Below are 20,000 nucleotides of genomic sequence, written 5' to 3' on the forward strand. Positions count from 1 at the left end.
GCCAAGTGCACTGGTACTCATTTCGCCGACCTCGGAAGGATGACAGGCTGAATCAACCCCCTGGTGTATTAATTCAGTGGCCCAACGGGGCTTGAACTCAGGACCTTTTGGATCCCAAGCCGCTGCCCTAACCACTGTGCCAACACCAGGCTTTCATGGCGCAGAGTTCAGTGTGGGTGATTAATATCATGTCGTAGGATCGGAGCGAGACATTTTTGTGGCTTGGGGTCACCTTGCCGGAACTTGAATGCTGCTGCTTCTGGCCATCGAGGCAGGGCCAGGTGGGGGGCCAGGGCCAATCAGAGAGCCCCATTCGGATGATGACGCGTCGCTTCGGGGTGCCCCCCCCCTCCGGCCGCGGGACCTATAAATGTCGGAGCGGGGCTGTTCGCTCGCTCTCTGCCCTGTCTCGCCTCCTGCTTTAGCTGGTCTTTGACTCCGCCTTCTGTCTTCATCACCTCGACTCTGCCTTCTGTCGTCATCACTGGACTCCTCCTCCTCTTCTCCGCCGACACGACACTGACTCCACCCATCCATCTGGTCCTGCCTACCACCCTGTACACTCGCTCTGGAATGCACCCTCCCAGCTCAAGCCCCTCCTTCACGCCCATGGTATCCACACGAGCTGCCCAAAACAAGAGACAAGGCGCCAGCTGTCAGGGGGTGTACCGCACCATGGAGCATTCCCACAAACATATTGTTGGCGCGTTCGGGCAATCAATTATACAAAGGTACCGAGAGACCGTAGCCTCAACTCCTCTCCTGTCTTGCTTCAATTCCTCTTCATCGAGTTTTGTGTGTGTGTGTATGTGTGCGTGTGTGTGTGTGTGTGTGTGTGTGTGTGTGTGTGTGTGTGCACACGCGTGCGCGCATGTGTGTGTGTGTCCTGGTGCCGCTCTATAAAAGTAGGCTTGCAGAACATTGTTATTATTGTTTTTGTGTTAGGTCTGCTCTGCGTCCGCTTTCATAAGTTGCTTGTTTATTGCCGCACCACACCCTTCTTCCCTATATCTGCTTGCATGCTCCAATAAATCTATTGATCGTACCACATACCCTTCCTCGCCTGCTTGCAAATAAATCATTATTAGAAATGTTCCCTCCCCGTTTTTGTCTTTTCCTTCATTGATACAGCATGGTCTGAATCTTAGCTTAGCCTGGAATTAATTCCCAACAATTCATTCCTTTCAGCCGGTACATCCTTGGCAGTGTCGCTCGGCTGCATCCAATCCGGAAAAGTGATCCGATCTGGTGGAGTGATGGGTTCGGAAAAGGCATACCGAGGTCGTGTTCCCCAGTAATTAAATCACGTGATTAATTAGGTAACCCGGTTAACTCATAGACAGGAGGACCCTCGGTCACGCGGTTGAGTTATTGGCGTCCACGGTCGGTTAAGCAGCCCGCCGCATCATGGAATTATGCATATGCAACGGCCAACAATTCCGGGGAGTCTGTTTAGTTGTGAGCCGAGATAGCTTCCCCCCCCACCCCTTGTGGTCTTCTTCCTGACCCCTGGGCCACAACAATAAATATATATTTCTATTTCTATTTTCTTTGTTTATATTTATGTGTGTACAGGTATGTGTATATATATATATATATATATATATATATATATATATATATATATATATATATATATATGTAGAAGTTGTCAGACCTCCCCCACGCCACTTACCCATATTGCTCTCCTATTTCATGCATTCATTTTTTTTTTTTGGGGGGGGGGGTGGTCTTGGGTTCTGTCCATTTCCTCTCATTGCTTCTACACACCACATAAAATGTTCATTCCCTCTCTCTCTCTCTGAAAAGAACTTTGTTGATGCTTCCTCCACCAATGTCAACACATAGATGTATACGAACTTTTCTTTTTGATGGCCATAAGAAGTGGGATACATGCTCTTGGGTGAAGAAACATTCAACTGAGCACAGATCGAAAAAATACCCAGATTCTCTCCTATTTGGTTTGACTTATGTTGATTGGAAATGTAGCCTCCTGTGTAATTCTGATGTACCGACGCCACCATCCTCTGATTTTTAGTGCAGGAGAAATGTGGAACGGTGTTTAAAGATACTCCCATGGATGAAAAAATGGAACAGAACGATGGGGAGCAGCCAGACTCGATCCTAATTGTTTTGAAGCAGGTCAGTTCATCAAAAAACACTTCTTATAGTTATTCTTATGTTGTTTCACAATACACAAGATTTTTCAATAATTATCCACAAAATTAAATGTTTTTTTAGTGTAAAAACAAAAAAAACATGAATTTCCATTACTTTCACAGATATGGCCAATGGCCTTGAATATTTGCGTCAATGATGTTGCCAACATTTCATTATTCCCTGCTGTCTGTGCTGATGTCCGGACATCACTTGCTCCTGCAAACAGTCTTTGGGGTAAGGAAATTTGTGATCTCGCTCAGATCGTGAATTGTTTAACGTTTAAGAAATTGTCTGACAATACATTTCTACAAACCAATTGCAAAATGAAGAAAAGAGCAAAAGGTAAACTAGATATCTGACATTGTTAAGGGGAAGCCTCTCCTGGCTTACCCTTGGCAATTGCTCTTGACTTACCTTTGGCCCACCATCCAATGATGTCATGTTTTGTTCGGACTGACAAATGAACTTGACATTGAACATTTAGGGATAGAGTGTAAATTAAGAACATGTGTTTCTATCTACAGTCTTTCTCGACATCATGAAAATTGGAGGAAAATTATTTAAGTTATGGTAAAAAAACAGGTGTTTTATGTTCATTTGGTCACAATCCTAAAAATGTCAGTCAAAGACACGAATCACGTATCAGTTGCACAACTTCAATGCAGGTACACTAATATGATCCAAGAACATCTTGGAAGGTGAAGTGGTCTTTGTGATTATGCATTGGCACTTTTGAGCAATGACAAAAAAGGGTTGTTTTTGGGGGGGTTTTCAGACTACCATTTGACCTTGACTCTTTTATTTATTTCTGTCTGCCATTTGAGCTTGATATTTAACTCACAGGGGTATAATGTAAACAAAGCATAAATGCATCTTGCTCTCGGCTATCGGGTGAAGGCAATTTCGTTCTGGTCAGACAAACGTTAGTTTGAGTTATGGTGAATAATGTTAAAATATCTATAAGTGGGTCATGGTGTTAAAAATGATTTCAAGGTCAAAATAATTATGTCATCCACGCATACTCTCTTTTCACATTGTTGATGAAAAAATTAATTCTAAAAGTCCCAACCGGCTCCAGATAAACTCGAAAATTTGGAGTGCAGGAAAAGAAATATTCTAAATGATGGTTTAGTACTCCTTAGGGTCTAAAACTCTGAGGTACCATAAAAAATACCACCAGTGTCTGAAGGAAGTGGTTCATTTTGGCATTTTTATTGGCAAAGCCGAGAAACGAATGAAACCCATTGGAGTTGCCCTTTTGAACCTATGTGGAATTACCATTTAGTATTACACTTCAGAATCCTGTGTTATTACCCTTTAGAACCCATTATAATTACCACTTAGAAACCCTGTGGAATTACACTTTAGAATTACCCTTTAGAATCTTCGAGAATTACACTTTAGAACCCTTTAGAGTTAAACAAGGTGGGCCAGAAAGGTTATTCTTCTTCATTCTTGAATAATGGATGGGTGGAAGGAAGGATACACCCAGATATTGAAGCAGCTTCACCTCTTAAATATTGAAGGTGCTAGTTGCAGAAACAAACCCCACAACAACTATAGGCCTTCCCGTCATACACGGGGAAGCTTAAATATAAAAAACCACAACCGACATGTTGTAACCAAAGGAGCATGCACATTTTGGGTGCAAAAAAAATAGGTTGTAGCTTGAGATTTCTTCTTCTTCTTCTTCTTCTTCTTCTTCTTCTTCTTCTTCTTCTTCTTCTTCTTCTTCTTCTTCTTCTTCTTCTTCTTCTTTTTCTTTTTCTTTTTCTTTTCCTTTTCCTTTTTCCTTTTTCCTTTTCCCTTTTCCCTTTTCCCTTTTCCCTTTTCCCTTTTCCCTTTTCCCTTTTCCCTTTTCCCTTTTCCCTTTTCCCTTTTCCCTTTTCCCTTTTCCCTTTTCCCTTTTCCCTTTTCCCTTTTCCCTTTTCCCTTTTCCCTTTTCCCTTTTCCCTTTTCCCTTTTCCCTTTTCCCTTTTCCCTTTTCCCTTTTCCCTTTTTCATTGTCCCTTTTCCCTTTTCCCTTTTCCCTTTTCCCTTTTCCCTTTTCCCTTTTCCCTTTTCCCTTTTCCCTTTTCCTTTTCGGATAATTCTTCGCTCGGATAATTCTTGATAGGGTTCGCCACCATCTGCTTGAGCACCAGCGTCCAGAGCAGTCAGGCTTTACACCAAAGAGGTCAACGATTGACCGTATCCTTGCACTTCGTGTCCTCACCGAACGCAGACGAGAGTTTCGGCAGGGGCTGCTTGCAGCCTATGTTGATCTCTGTAAAGCGTTCGATTCAGTGAATCGGGATGTCCTCTGGAGGATTCTTGGTCTTCGTGGGGTGCCACCAAAACTGATCGATCTGATGTCTGAACTCTACTCTGGTACTGAGAGTGCTGTGAAGTGTGGTGGTACCATCTCTGACTTATTTCCAGTTGCTACTGGAGTTCGTCAGGGATGTGTACTTGCCCCCACACTTTTCAGCACTTGTATGGACTGGATTCTAGGGAGGATGTCGGAGAGATCAAGTTGCGGTGCGTCATTTGGGAATGTCAAGATCTCGGACGTTGACTTTGCAGATGATGCAGTCATCTTTGCGGAGACTTTAGACATCCTCTTGGGGGCCCTCGAGGTGCTGAATGAGGAGTCGGAGCCGTTGGGATTACGGGTTTCTTGGGTCAAAACTAAGATCCAGGCTTTCGGTGACATCTTGGATGCTGCTGTCCTGTCTGTGTCTGTTTGTGGTGAGGATGTTGAGGTCGTGGAGAGATTCACTTACCTTGGCAGTGATATTCATGTCTCTGCTGGCTGCGAGTCAGAGGTCAATAGACGTCTGGGTCGGGCCTGGGGAGTCATGGATTCACTGGATCATGGGGTGTGGCGCTGCCGGGACCTGTGCGGGAGGACGAAAGTCCGAGTCTTCAGGTCCTTGGTACTTCCAGTCTTGCTCTATGGGTGCGAGACTTGGACTCTGACCAAGGATCTGAGACGGAGACTTAATTCCTTTGGTACCAGGTCTCTTCGGAGAATCCTTGGCTATCACTGGTCGGATTTTGTGTCCAACGAGCGGTTGCTGAGAGAGACTCGGATTAGATTTGTTACCTGAATAGTCCATGAGCGTCAGTTGCGGCTGCATGGACATGTGGCTCGTTTTCCTGACTCTGATCCTGCTCTCCAGATTCTCTCAGCGAGGGAGTCTCATGAGTGGAGGAGGCCAGTGGGTCGACCACGTGCCTCATGGTTGCAACAGGTTGACCATCATCTCAAGGAGATGGGGATGGGCCTGGCATCTGCCTGGGGGATGGCCAGACGGAGGCCCCTGGAGTACCGGCGGAAAGTGGACGCAGCGACGTGCTGTTCTGGCACATGCTCCCATACCTGACCTGACCTGAGTGCATGGGTCTGATAAGTATTAGACAAAATAACTCAAACTGCAATACGTGTTCACCGGGTGAAAGAGAATGACAGAATCATGGCAAAAGTTGCAGTGTTATCAACAAGGTCAATTTTTTTCATTGTAAGACATTCCCCCCATCAACACCCAGACAAAAGGGAAACACAATTGACAGCCAATTCGACTATAGCATAAGTATTAAATTTATAAAGCACCAGCAACAATTATAATTGAGAGTACATTAATAAAATTATTTTTCTTCCACAATCCCCCCTTTTTTCCGATCAGGAAAATTTGAATAATTATATTGCACATGGTCACCATACCCCATTCCTTGAGGAGAAAAGATACCCTTCACAAAAGTTCTATCAACAATGGCAGCGAGTGCTCATACCAGAAAAATGCTGGATGACGCCCATCTCAATAGTGTTCTTGGCAGGTTAGTGAGTGTGTTTCCATTTAATTCATGGCCTGTTCATCGTGTCACAAATCGAAGAGACATGCTACCCGAGGCCAGAAGATAAGCAGGTCAGGGTGTAGATAGAGCAGCACCCAACGGGAAACACAGTCGAGGCACACTTTGAGCTGCAGAGAAGGTAGATCTTGGCAGGTACGAGCTTGGGCCCAACACTGGGTTGAAGGAGATGAATAGGACGCGAGAGGTGACCCAGAGATCCAGCCCCAGCAGAGTTTGGGGCCTCGTAGCAGCAGTTTGTGCAATCAGGTTTGATTCACCAAGTGAGCTGTGCACGTTGGATGCAGCCGCGATGGCTGCACGATACCCACCCGCACCATTGAACAAATGTTGCAGATGACTCACCGTGTGGACCTTCAGGGCCTTCGTTGTGCATTTTGCAACCACGGCAAGCTCAAGATGTTTCTGCAGAGCAGCAATTTGTGAGTGTGGTTGAGGACATTCCTTCTGGCAGGCACCACACAATGGCGACGTTAAGTCTTTGCCTTGCTGTGGTTTGACTTGTCCAACCTTCTCTTCAGTGGGTTTTTTTCTTTCTTTTTTTCTCTTTAACATGCTCATCTTATCTGCTCAGGAAGGGGGTAGTTTCATGATCACGTGTTGAATGCCCAATCACCCAAATCTGTATTCGAGTGAGTTGTACTCTCCCTCTGTCTTCTCCCTTCTGACCACCAAGTCCAAGTTGGGGTGACATGTTGCACAGCCAAGCAGAGACTTACAGCGAACCACATTCACAAAAAGGTCCATCTGACGCCACAGTTCCATCTCATACGAATTCAACTCCCCTTTGACCTCCATCGGAGTATTCAGTTTTCCCTTTTTAGCGAATCTGTTGGCTTGCATGTCTTGCAATAGTTTCTCCAGTTTGTTTGGTGTTGCTGTGCCCTGCACCTCACTCAGCTGATGCTTCTCAAACTCCACCTTTTATGTGCATAATTCATCCAATCTCACTGAAACAGCTTTATCATTCTAGGTCTATCATTGTGACAATAATTTTTTTTTAATCAAATCAAACGATTCATGAATTAATTTGATAAATAGAGGCACGAATATAGCCACCAGAGTTTTTTTTTTTGGCTTTCTGCTATTCGTGCCGGCAACTGGCCTTGGCAGACAAATGTGCCAAGGAGAGTTTGTGTGATGAGGCTTTCACGACTGTGTGTTCAAAGAGCACAAGACAGCCAGTCCGCACTTGTCTCCAGAGGACTTAGATGAAGAGCCATCATCATAACATTCATAGACTAATGAAGACAGCATGCCTAGTTTAACGTCCCTCGGAGGGATAATTAATTGATCACTCTCTACCGGATTGCTGGTGGAAGTTTATAAATCCTCATTCATCTCAAGGTACCAAATCATACACAACTACTTTGCAAATCACTTTAAAATCATTCCAAATCACATTTCTACATTTTGAGCACATTTTAAGTACAAATCAAATCAAATTTTGCAAACATTTCTCTCACGTCATCGCCAACGGCATGCACATTTCGACACAGTAGTCGCCAACCCCCCTTTGAATCTGCATATGAATTGAATTGGTGGTTCAGTATCCATAAATCTCTTCAAGCAGTACTAACAGCTGCTTATAAGACCTCACCTTGCCAGGCTGAGTAATGAGAGGATTTTTTGTCTCATAATGCCGGCGATAGCGAGCCTACAAAATGGACTTCACATTTGGAATATATTTCACATTCACAATTGTTATTTAACAATTTACCCAAACTCCCTATGGCTATTAAATAAAACTTCAACACTTGCTTCAGCATCTATCCAAGGCAGGCAACACACATTTTATCCTTCCCCGCCGGTAAAGCAAAGACATTCCAGTTTCGTGACCTTGGTTTTTATCAGCACTAAGCAAGTGGCCCCAAGCCTTGGCAGGCAAAGGATTGGAATGTTTTTTTCTGATTAGGTCTGCAACCACTGTTTGTTTCACCAGGCAGCCAGTGTGCAATGAATTTTGCCTGCCTGAATCGATCAAAGGGTTACACTGGGTTGTTTGCCATTGCCTTCCCAGCAGTAGTTTTGGCAGGAACTTGTCTTTAACATCCATCAACCAATGTCATTTATAAACTTTAACAGTCATGTATGACATCGTACAGTAATCTTCAGTTCCTTATTGAGCTCACAATCGCTTCCAATTCAGATTTTCACCGAGATTGAATTCACACACACACACACACCTCTCAATCTGGTCCCAAAACACTCTCAATGGCATCCGCCCCGCACTCTGAATCAACAGTGTGTGCGGAGTCAGTCGTCATCGTTTTTCCTCTGGAATCGGCATGTGCACTTCACTTCAACCAGAGTCTTCACAGTCTATGGTGACGACCAATCTTTATCTCCATTTTCTGTACTCATGCATTCCCATAAGCTTCACAGGTCATAATACATAATAGAGCATGTTTTATTCCAGTGAAATCTATTGGACTCACACACGCCTCATTTCAACACACACTTAGTACATGCAGATCAATGCAAATCAGTGCACATACAAATCAGATATGAATACAAACATACAAGAGTTCCAGATTGGAACACTCAACTTCCGTTCTTAACATAAAACTCAACCTTTCCAATCACATTGCATTCACAAATCTGTCCAAAGAGGTAGCTCCTTAAGGCAAAACTATAGGATTTACAAATCCGTAACACCTTCACACAATACAATGCAACAGTTTCACAGCAAGCAAACTTCCAGTGAGTACAATGAACAAACCAGAATCCAAACAGGTAACTCAACAAACATTCATCCAACAGCATTTCCCATCTTTCAAACCCCACGTCACAAATACCATGAAATATGCACTTCCTAACCTCAATCCACATAACACATAATAATCACATGACACAGCGAGCTGGGTCTCGAACCCCTCTCTTTGCGGAGGTGGGACTCCACCCCCCCCCTTTGGCCAGAGGGGATTGGCCTTTTCCCCAATGCCTCTGCTGTACCCAGTACAGCAGCGTGAGCCAAGTACCAAACTCGCTTAAGGTATGGCGAAGACTCGAGCTTCCCATGAAGAGATCCCTGATCTCTATTCAGCCCTGAAGGCTTAAGCGGTCTCAAACCGCAGGATCCTCTCATGCCTATAAATAAAAAATCCTCCTCGAATTCCCCCACCCCCAACCCATGCAGTCGTCTTCTATACACCCCCACGTGATCCTCCTCTATACCCATCCCCTCCAACCACACACGATCCTCCTCGACATCCACCTCGTGATCCTCCTCGACGACCCACATACGATCATCCTCAACAACCCCCATGCGATCCTCCACGATACCCGCCAGGCAATCCTCCTTGACACCCCCCCCCCCGCACGATCTGATTCGACACCCCCCACGCAATTCTCCTCGACACTCCCTCGAGATCCTACTTGACACCCTCCCAGGCGATCCTCCTCGACACCCCCCCCCCCCAACGCGCACATCCACTTCAGACCCGCTGCACGATCCTCCTCAACACACCCGCTGCGTCATCCTCCATGACACCTCCTCAAGATCCTCCTTGACACCCCCCCCCACACGATCCTCCTCTATAACCTCACCTTGCACGATCCTCCTCGACACTCCGCATCCCACGCGATCCACCTCGACACTGCCCCCCCACGCCATCATCCTCAACACCTCCCTGTGCGATCTTCCTCCACACCCACACGTGATATTCCTCGACACGCCCTGTGCGCCCCTTTCCCACACCCCCACACGATCTTCCTCGACACCCCACCCCCCCACTGCCCTTGATACCCCCCGGGCGTCCGTCGACACACCCTGTGCGACCCTCGACACCCCCCTAACAACCCTCATCACCCACTGAATGACCCTCGATGACCCCCAACGACCCCCGCGCAAACCTCGACAACACCAAATGACCACCGCAAGACCCTCTATGACCCCCACGCGACCCTCCTCGACACCCCCACATGGTCTTTCTCGACGCCCCCCAAGCGATTCCCCTCGACACCCCCAAAGCGATCCTCCTCGACACCCCCAAAGCGATCCTCCTCGACACCCCCCATGCGATCCTCCTCAGCATCCTCCAAGTGATCCTCCGAGATATTCCCCACACGATCCTCCTCAACACCCCCGTGTGATCCTCCTCGATCCCCTTCCCCCACCCCCACCCCCTGCAATCCTCCTCGCCAACCCCCACACCACAACATCCTCCTCGACATCCCCCAAGAGATCCTCCTCGACGCCCCCCAAGCAATCCTCCTCGACACCCCCGCACAATTATCCTCGACTTCACCCAGCCCCCCCCGATCCTCCACCATGATAAGAAGAAGACCTATCTTCTTGTTAGCACAAAGCAGGCCAGAGATGCCACAAAAATTGTGGGCTACTCACCCTTGGGTCCGCGAATGTCAATCCTGAAAGCACGACCCTGGCAATGATGAGGAGAGGATGGAGGTGCAGTGGAGAGAGGGCTGTTAATGTGATTGGGATGGAGAGGCTTTGCAAGGAGTGGAGATTCGGCCGGTTTTGAGGTACGTGTGGATTGGAGGCCCATGTGCCCCCGAGTCGTCTCTCTGTGGCTGTTATTTTCTCTGGAGGACTGTGGCTGTGTTGAGCCCGGGGCATCAATAATGGGAGATTCGAGGACGACGTGGATGTTAATGTGCGCAGGATAGAGAGGATTAGGAGTGGAGATGAGGCCCATTACGAGGGGGTGTGGATTGGAGGCCCGCTTGATATTGTTGTAGATTTCCCACCCGTCAGCATGAGAACGACTGCGTTTAACCAATAGCGGTCGCTTTGCCCACCGAACGGACAATCCAGTCGCAGCTTTCCGGATCAACGCCGGAAACCAGCAACGGGTGTGTTTTTAACCACACCACAACCTTGCCCGCACTCTACCCGCGCGCTTCAGGGTCCGATCGCCAAATCTTCGATTTACCTAATTATTCGCGCGGGTAGGTTACCGAGAGATTGTACCTCAACGGGACCGCTTGGAAACGAGGCGCTTAAGCAGCTCACTCCCTTTTGGGATAACCGAGGGGGGTATTATCGCGCAGTCCCGTTGGACCCGATCACTTTACCGGCTATTTAAAAACCAACTATATTCCGAGTGCAAGATGGGGCAGTTCAATGAGGTAATGGACGCAATGAACAGGTTTACATTCACACAAGGACATTTATTATAATGAAGCACGTATGCAATTAAACAAGGCAAAACACGAATGCAATAAAACAAGCAACAAAAGCACGACAAAAGAACTACAACCATCTACTTATTACGTACAGTCACTTGCACTTAACAGCAGTTCCTACTTATAAGACGGGCCCACGGACACACGTACGCACATACACACACATCCAAGAAATGGTGGCAGAGGCCTTTAATAACGGGCTCCAGCTCAGAGGACAGGTGAGCTGAAACCCAGAGACAATCTTGAACCTCTCCACCTCGTGTGGTCTTCAAGATGTTCGGACCTGGGCTCCAGCGAGAGCGAGCTGGATCAAATCACCATGAGCTGCGATCCTTCCCAAGCTCCAGCGAATCCTCCCGCACTTCTCAACACGTGCTGGTGAGACGAGGCGCCGATCCTTCCCGTCGATGCGTTGCTTCCCCGAGGAACCACCTCCACAAAGAGGTCGATGAGTTGCACCAAGCCCGGAACCGAAATGGAGAACAAAGAGCTTCACGAACCAAGAAGAAGAAGAAGAAGCCACCATTCGCAGCTCGAGCCGAGCGACCAGCTCAACTCTCTTCCAAGCAAAGCAGCTCATAGCAAAAAGCCTCCAAAAAGCCTCCTCCCGAGCCAGGCCTCAGCCAAAGCTACCTGAGCCATTGGAAGCAAAAAGCTTCCGAAGGCCTCAACCCTAATGCAAGCCAAGCAGGACCCGACGGTCTGCTGAACGACTATTCTCTGCCGAAGAAAAAAGCTTATTACTCCAACTCCCTTCTCCAACTCTGCCCACGAACAAAAGAAAAGATCTCCTCTTATCCTTCTCCCGCACTTCCCCCGCTCCCGGCGTGACTCATGTCTCATGCCCTCGTGCTCCAGCCCCCTCTCAGCCACTGGTGGGAGGGAGTTGTTGACATCATGAGTCATGGGATTGCAGGATTCTTCTTCCTCTTCGCAGAAGAGGGGGAGGGATGTCTCCATTGTTCGTTCCCCAACTACTAAATCGATCCGCAGTGCATCAAATCGATTTCTGAACATTTAAACAATGAAAGGTGAGCTATCTGGGGAACAAGCACTTATCGACATAGCTGACTTAAGGAACCTGAATGTTGTGTGCAATCAAATTCCCAAATTCGTAACAATATAATAAAAAAAACGACCACCGACCTGTCTGTGATGGGAGTATGACAGGCTCATCTACTCAACTTCAACACAGGACATTCCAATAATCTTGAAGGCCTTGGTTTCCATGGAATCAAGCTAAGCAAGACGTGATGCAGTTGAGCCAGCTCAGAGGGCAGAGCAGTTCTCTATCAAGCTGTGGATGAAGGCTTGTTGGTTGATAGGAGTTCAGGTGTGCCAAGGAAGGACTTTGTTCGGTGGAGGATGCCCAGACAGCGATTGGCTTTCGAGACCAACTATGAATTCAAAGATTCTTGTTCATAAAATTTGGCACCAACATCGAGAAGGAAAGCATTCCATCTGGTACAGCTCAGACATTATGTCCTTGGTTCTAATTAACCTCGTTGGGGAGAGGTGACATCACGTGACTGCACTATGCAGATGGTGCGCTGTGGGAACATGATATCGGAATTGTCCCTGATGGAGACCACTTGGTGGTTGAAACGTTGGACCTGGTCCGTGCCTGTTGGAAAAATCTCAGTTGGTGATACCTTTGGAGCGAGGGAGTCTGGGTAACAACCATTCGCCCATCCAGCGCAACCAGGGTTTGTTCCCATGAGCCAATTAGTGACAAGTCCATGAGTTGCGGCCACGGCAGTGAATTTTTTGTTTTTTCTTGACGGAATTTTGGTACTTGCCTTTCATTGTTTGCTTGAAGTACAATAAAAATCTCTTGGAGTACTCTATATGCTCAAACTACAATTTTGTTCGAACTAGATATTTAGTTATAATGCAGATATTTGGTGTGATTGAGCTCCTCCACCAAATTGTTTTTTCGATGTCAATGATGTTTATGTACGTCGATGAAAGCCTCTCCTCCCTCCATATTTGTGAGGACATTTAATTATCTCGAAAAATGCCTATTTATTTTCTCCCTACAGACAAATTGTTTGCTCCCGTTGGCTGTTTTCTCATGAAGATGTCTGGGTCCTTTGCTGGTCGGATGTTCACGGCTTTGATACGTTTTGTAAGTTCATGAAACTTTCACATTTTGGATTGTCCTGGTGATGTATGTTTTTAGCCTTTTGCTCCAACAAAGGTGAACGTCCAAAACGTCACCTTCTTCTTGCTTCCCATGGCAGTCAGCCTACCTCAATTAACATGTATTGATTCCTTCCATTCTTCTACTTCTCCGATGGTGCAGATTTTTTTTGTGTGTTGTGTGTGTGCAAAGTCTAGTCTCATGGAAGAACTAGAACACTGAGCGGATCAGGATGCAACAGAACAAAAGGAACAGTAGAAAGAGGGGCGTGGGGAAGATACAAACAGCATGGTTGAAAGATAAAATAGAGGGAGACTTGGACAAATAAAGGGTGAGGGGAGTGATGAGGATTTTTCACACAACCTCGTAGTGATCATTGTAGAATTATTGCGTTGTTGTGGAATCTTATTTTCCTTGCAGGGTTTAACGTCTAGCCGACTCGGTTTTAAATGTATCGTGTTCCTGTTCCCTCGTACACTTCACACAATGAACTTGAGAACCCCCATTTGTTTCAATATTATTTGGTTCTATTTTATTTATTCTTACTTTTTTAGTGAACCGTTAAACCAACCCGATTAATTCACTTTCCACAACGTGAAAGTACATTACATCAGATAGTTCTATTATTACTTGGTACTTGGTCAGTCCCAAGGAGTACAAGCCACTGAGATGCGATACATAACACGTGCTTGCACTAAAACAAGATTACAATTTCTGTTATTTATATGCTTTTCATGGGAGAGTGGTAGGGGCTTTTAACTCTAACTGCATACGTGTCTTCGAGGTGAGAAGCACATGTTGTAATTACGGCAAAAGTTTGCTGTTATCAGCCCAGGTCACATTGTACCATAGCAAGACATTCTTTTTTTATCAACATTTAGGGCAAAGACTCTTGGCCAAAGGGAAGGAACACTGACAGCCAATTCGACTTATAGCATAAAAATTACATTTATAAAACACCAGCACAATTACAATTTAGAGTACATTAAATATAATTATTTCTTCCACAGTTCCCCCATTTTTTCCTTATGAGGAAAATTTGAATAATTATATTACACATGATTCCCATATCCCGTTCCTGAAGGAGAAAATATATTTGTTACTCAAGTTGAATCAACAATAGCAGCGAGTGCTCAATCTCATAATCTGAAAGTGAGTGAGTGTGTTTCCATTTAATTTATGGCCTGTTCATCAGCATGTGTCACACATTGAAAACATGCTTCCCAAAGTCAGAAGATAAACAGGTCATGGTGTAGATCAGCACCCAACGGGAAACACAGTTGAAGCACTCCTTGAGCTGAGGAGAAGGTAGATATTGGCAAGTACGAGCTTGGGCCTGACACTGGGTTGAAGGAGACGAAAAGGACTCGAGAGGTGAACAGAGATCCAGCCCCAACAGAGCCCGGGGCCCCACAGCAGCAGTTTGTGCAATCAGGTTTGATTCACCAAGCGAGCGGTGCACGTTAGATGCAGTCGAATCGCGGTGGCAGCACGAGCCCCCATTTGCACCATTGAACATATGTTGCAGAGGACTCGCCGTGTGGACCTCCAGGGCCTTCGTTGAGCATTGAAGCAACCACAGCATGGCCTCGTTGTATTTGCAGAGCAGCAATCGAGCGTGTGGCTGAGGACATTCCTCCAGGCAGGCACCACACAATGCCGATGTTAAGACTTTGCTCAACTTTCTCCTCAGTGGGTTATTCTTTTCTTTCTTTTTTCACATTGCTCATCTTATCTCCTCAGGAAGGGGGTAGTTTCATGATCACGTGTTGAATACCCAATCACCCAAATCTGGGTTCTACCCATCGTCCAATCTTTTGGTGGAAATTCTTTCCAAAGCTTCACTAGACGAAATTGTACAGTGCATGCATGGTTCAACTGTGCTCAACACTCCGAAACAAACAAAATCAAAGTTAACATCGATTAAACATGTCATCATGTTAACGTCATGGGCTCATGTATCTCAACAAGACTGACAAAGGTTCTTGCAGAAGCATTCAACTTGCATTATCAATATTTTATCTCTTTCCTTATTATTTCCCTAAATGACAATTAAAATATACAGAAATCTCAGTTGCATGTGTATACTCAAACATTTATCTCATTTGCGATTTCCAATTTGTTCCATCAGGGTTCCAATTCTATCAGGGTTCCAATTTGCAATCAATAATTTTTTCACCAAAAATATTCTATCATCTATACAAAAATATAAAATAAGCTACTTCTTTCGAGTACCGAATCCAAAGCGAATTGATTTTGCCCAGTTACCATTTTAACATTCACATCTGCTAAACAAAGTTGTAATCTCAAAACAAAAGTTCATATCAATTTTAACCAAGAGAAGCATGATGGTTCGTTCTCAATGAGTTTTTTTTTTATGAGATTAGTCTGAAAATAACTAACACCGTTACCGCACAACCCCCATTTGCTTACTGTTCCCCATGTTTATGCATGTGGCAACAAACCCAGTGCAGGCAAACATTATCATGAGTATCACTTGTTGGTCCTTTTGACCATAAGATTATCCCCATCACTACCATACAGGTCAAAAACAAAACACACCTGTGTGCAAGGTTATTATAATTCACAAAATAGATTCCCAAAATAATTCAAAGCTAAGTTGCACATTCCTACATTAATTCACAGGAGTAATTAAACAAGAGTAGCATGGCTATCATCATCGTCACAGAGTGATTCTTTTGAAAGTCTTTCACGGACTCTCAGCTGTGCAAATCCCCCATAATGAAAGTTCCACTCCTTTGTTGTCGGCATGGCGAGTTGCCCAGCTGCAGATCACAACTTGGCTGCAGTGCGTCCATTTTGAAACAAGAACTTTGATAACATTGTTACAAAACATGAAAATTTCCCAAACAATTTAATCAACACCAAAGGCTAACATTGTTTCATTAACCCGGAGAGCATCCATTTCTTTCATGTTGAAATGGAACTGAAATTTCTCAAAAATAATGTTTAACCAATCTCTATCTCACTTCAGAATTCATCAACATTTAAATCTCTGACATTGTCCATCCATCCACTTCTCTCTCACCAAAACAGCAATATGCTGCAATATAACCAACTTCACATACACGAACGATCTATCACTTCCTCTGACCTCAATTACGAATCCATTTCCTTTATCAAAACATATAAATCAATTTAAATCTCTGTTTTTTAAAACAGGTGTATAAAAATTGTCAAATCATTTGTCAAATCTTGCTTAAACAGCTTCATGGTCTTTTATTATTATTTTAAACAGTCACAATAAAATATTTTCTTTTAAAATCAATAAATGAAAAATAAAATCTTCAGCATCTATCCAATTAAATCTTGTGAATTTACCTTGACTGAATCGATCAAAAGGTTACACTGGGTTGTTTGCCATTGCCTTCCCAGCACTAATTCAGGCAACTTTAACAATCACAGACGAATAAAAACGGCACGCCGAGTTCAACATCCATCCGAGGGCATCATCCATTATAATAGATAATTTTCTGTGAATCGCCCCATGTGCTAAACATCATCAAACCATTTTTAAATCATTCCAAATCAATCACATTTCTATATCATTTTAAAGTACAAATCAAATCGAATTTCGGTAACGTTTCTCTACCTTCATTGACAACGGCATGCACACTTCAAGACAATATCCCCCACCCTCCTGAATCTGCATGTGAATGGAATTTCACAGCTAAAACTAAGACTCAAACACAGATGCAGTGGAGAGAACATGCCACCCCAAACAGATCCAGTGGAGGGGGCCGGCCCACACAGTGCAGCTCGCGACCTTCGCGTTATAAACACAAAGCCAAAAATGCATACAAAGTTATCAAACAGTGAGAAAATCTGAGCCTTTATCCATTTGTCTCCCACAGCTTAACTCAGCAGGAGTCCGTCCCCAGACTGTCTTGCCGAGGTGGTTTTCTTTATTTCATATTATTTTATGAATGTCCATCTCTCTTCACGCTTTATCTGCTGCAATATTATTATTTCTAACAAGACATTAATGTATCACATCGTCCAGTAATGTTTAATTCCTTATCGAGCTCACTCAGCAACACATGCATCTCAAGACAAATCACCAGCCACGCTCCCAGCCCGTCAATCATCTTCTGCACCCTGCAAAACGTTTGGTGCAAATCATTGCATTTACAAATCCGTAAACCCCTACACACAATACAATACAACAACCTCACTGCAAACAAACTTCCAGTGAGTTCAATGAACAAACAGAAATACAAAGAGGTAACTCTTATAACTCTTACAAACAGGTAACCTATAATAACTTATCTATTTTCCACTTAACCATTGTCCTTTCTAACCCTATCTCGGCCTCTCTCAGCCGGTCCTCCTCAGCCTCTCTCAGCCGGTCCTCCTCAGCCTCTCTCAGCCGGTCCCTATCAATGCAAACATATATCTCGTGCGTGTGCTCGGACTCTCTCAGCCGGTCTGTGGCATGTCGCTTCGTCATGCCCATTTAATTACTCCTCTGGCTCCTTGTCGAACTTCTTCTTGCACTATGCCATCATCTAACTCCTCTTCTCCTCCAGCACTTTTCTAAAACAACAACAGTACTTATCGTTAACTTTAAAACGGACTCTCTCTGCAGGATCCTCTTCTTTCTATCAATAAAATTCTCGGACATGTACTCTCTGTTCGAGAATGCGTTACCCCCTAAGACAGCCCACCATCGAGGAATGCTCTCTGCTTACCTTCGCTCAAGCTCTTGCCGTTCCTTTCAGGGGCTGCCTCCAGCAGATTCAGCACCTCTGGTCACGCCACCATCTGATGAGGATTTTTCACCCAACCTCGTAGTGATCGTTGTAGAATTCTTGCGTTGTTGTGGAATCTTATTTTCCTTGCAGGGTTTAACGTCTAGCCGACTCGGTTTTAAATGTATCGTGTTCCTGTTCCCTCGTACACTTCACACAATGAACTTGAGAACACCCATTTGTTGCAACATTATTTGGCTCTATTATATTTATTCTTACTTTTTTAGTTAACTGTTAAACCAACCCAATTAATTCACTTTCCACAACGTGAAAGTACATTACATCAGAGAGTTTTATTATTACTTGGTACTTGGTCAGTCCCAAGGAGTACAAGCCACTGAGATGCTATACATCACACATGCTTGCACTAAAACAAGATTACAATTTCTGGTATTTATATGCTTTTCATGGGAGAGTGGTAGGGGCTGTTAACTCTAACTGCATACGTGGCTTCCAGGTGAGAAGTACATGATGTAATTATGGCAAAAGTTTGCTGTTATCAGCCCAGGTCACATTGTACCATAGCAAGACATTATTTTTTATCAACATTTAGGGCAAAGACTCTTGGCCAAAGGGAAGGAACACTGACAGCCAATTCGACTTATAGCATAAAAATTAAATTTATAAAACACCAAAACAATTACAATTTAGAGTACATTAAATATAATTATTTCTTCCACAGGAGGAATGTGCATTATGGGAGGATGCTTTGGGTGGATAAGATGGCAACAGCAGCAATCTTTCATGAAAGAAAAACTGGAAATTTTGAAAGAAATGGGCCTGGGGCCGTGCGGGGCATCACGAGGGTAGAAAAGTTCATGATTTTGGATATGGGGTGATCTGAGATGGTGGTGCACTACTGTCTTGAAGACCTCGATGGAAGAATGAGATTGATTACACAAGCGGGGAAGGATGTAAAAGCACGAGTGGAGGTGACCAGTGATTCGGTATTTTGGGAGTTTTTTTCAGATGTGGGTCGATGATAGACCATGTGAACTTGTAAGAAACCTGGGGGTGTGGGGTTTTGGCCATTCGGAGTTAACAGGGTCTTTTGGGTCTTCTGGGTCTTTTGGGTCCTCGGGGTCATTTAGCTCCTGGAAGTCATTTTGGTCTTCGGACGGTGTGTGTGTGTGTGTGTGTGTGTGTGTGTGTGTGTGTGTGTGTGTATGTGTTTGTGTGTGTGTGTGTGTGTGTGTGTGTGTGTGTGTGTGTGTGTGTGTGTGTGTGTGTGTGTGTGTGTGTGTATGTGTGGTCTTTACGGTCCTTTGGATACTTTGGGTTAAGTATTTCAGGTTACAATTGTGGGTGACATCAGGGCGACTGACCAAACAATGGGTGAAGAGGACATACCCACATATGTAAATCCATAATCACTTGCTCCATTATATAGAGACTGTATTAATCATTACATTATTATTATAGTATATTACCTGCTATGTGATGCAAAATTGGAATTTTACATTATACCTGGCTTACTTTTTCTAAACTCAAAATTCCTTCTGAACAAGGGGTGCGTTCCTCTGCTGGTACTTCATAAAGTTACATGTTTCTTTGAGTGCCACACATCCATTGGTGTTCAGACTGAACAGTGGAGATGATATTTCACTGTCTTGTAATACCCTCTGGTCTATGCCTCGTTGGTCAGCCATTCATCTTACAATAAGATAACGACCCAAAACATACCTCCAGGTTATGTCAGAACTGCCTTCGAAGAAAAGAACAAGATGGTAGGCTTCAAATCATGGAATGGCTAGCACAGTCTCCAGACTTAAACACCATTGAGCTGGTTTGGGATGAACAGGACAGAAGGGTGAAAGCAAAGCAACCGACAAGCGTAACACATTTGAGGGAACTTCTGCAATAGTATTGGAAGAACTTTCTGAACAATATTTGATTTCCATTGTAGAAAGAATGACACG

At 44.6% G+C, this 20,000-nt stretch overlaps 2 protein-coding genes across 21 annotated transcripts in view; one reads left to right on the forward strand and one right to left on the reverse strand.

The window, feature by feature from the left end:
- LOC147035687 (equilibrative nucleoside transporter 1-like) overlaps positions 1 to 20,000 on the forward strand; it is a 223,139-nt gene that overhangs the window by 181,105 nt on the left and 22,034 nt on the right. For all 11 annotated transcript variants that reach the window (XM_085846682.1, XM_085846674.1, XM_085846704.1 and 8 more), the window contains 3 exons: positions 2,039 to 2,142; positions 2,283 to 2,394; positions 13,209 to 13,294. In XM_085846682.1, coding sequence (XP_085702808.1) covers positions 2,039 to 2,142; positions 2,283 to 2,394; positions 13,209 to 13,294 — 302 coding nt within the window. The remainder of the gene's footprint in view (positions 1 to 2,038; positions 2,143 to 2,282; positions 2,395 to 13,208; positions 13,295 to 20,000) is intronic.
- The window catches only part of LOC147035689 (uncharacterized), a 159,121-nt gene that overhangs the window by 48,715 nt on the left and 90,406 nt on the right, over positions 1 to 20,000 (reverse strand). Inside the window, exon 5 of one of the 10 annotated variants that reach the window (XM_085846783.1) lies at positions 13,911 to 17,428. The exons of the other annotated variants lie outside the window; for them this stretch is intronic. Within the exon in view, the coding sequence (XP_085702909.1) occupies positions 17,415 to 17,428 (14 nt within the window). The 3' untranslated portion in view covers positions 13,911 to 17,414. Of the gene's footprint in view, positions 1 to 13,910; positions 17,429 to 20,000 lie in introns of those variants that run through there. 10 annotated transcript variants of the gene reach the window in all.

Source organism: Eptatretus burgeri, chromosome 1 (genome assembly GCF_056783735.1).
Source record: "Eptatretus burgeri isolate ZD-2024b chromosome 1, Ebu_testis_v1, whole genome shotgun sequence".
Taxonomy (NCBI): domain Eukaryota; kingdom Metazoa; phylum Chordata; class Myxini; order Myxiniformes; family Myxinidae; genus Eptatretus; species Eptatretus burgeri.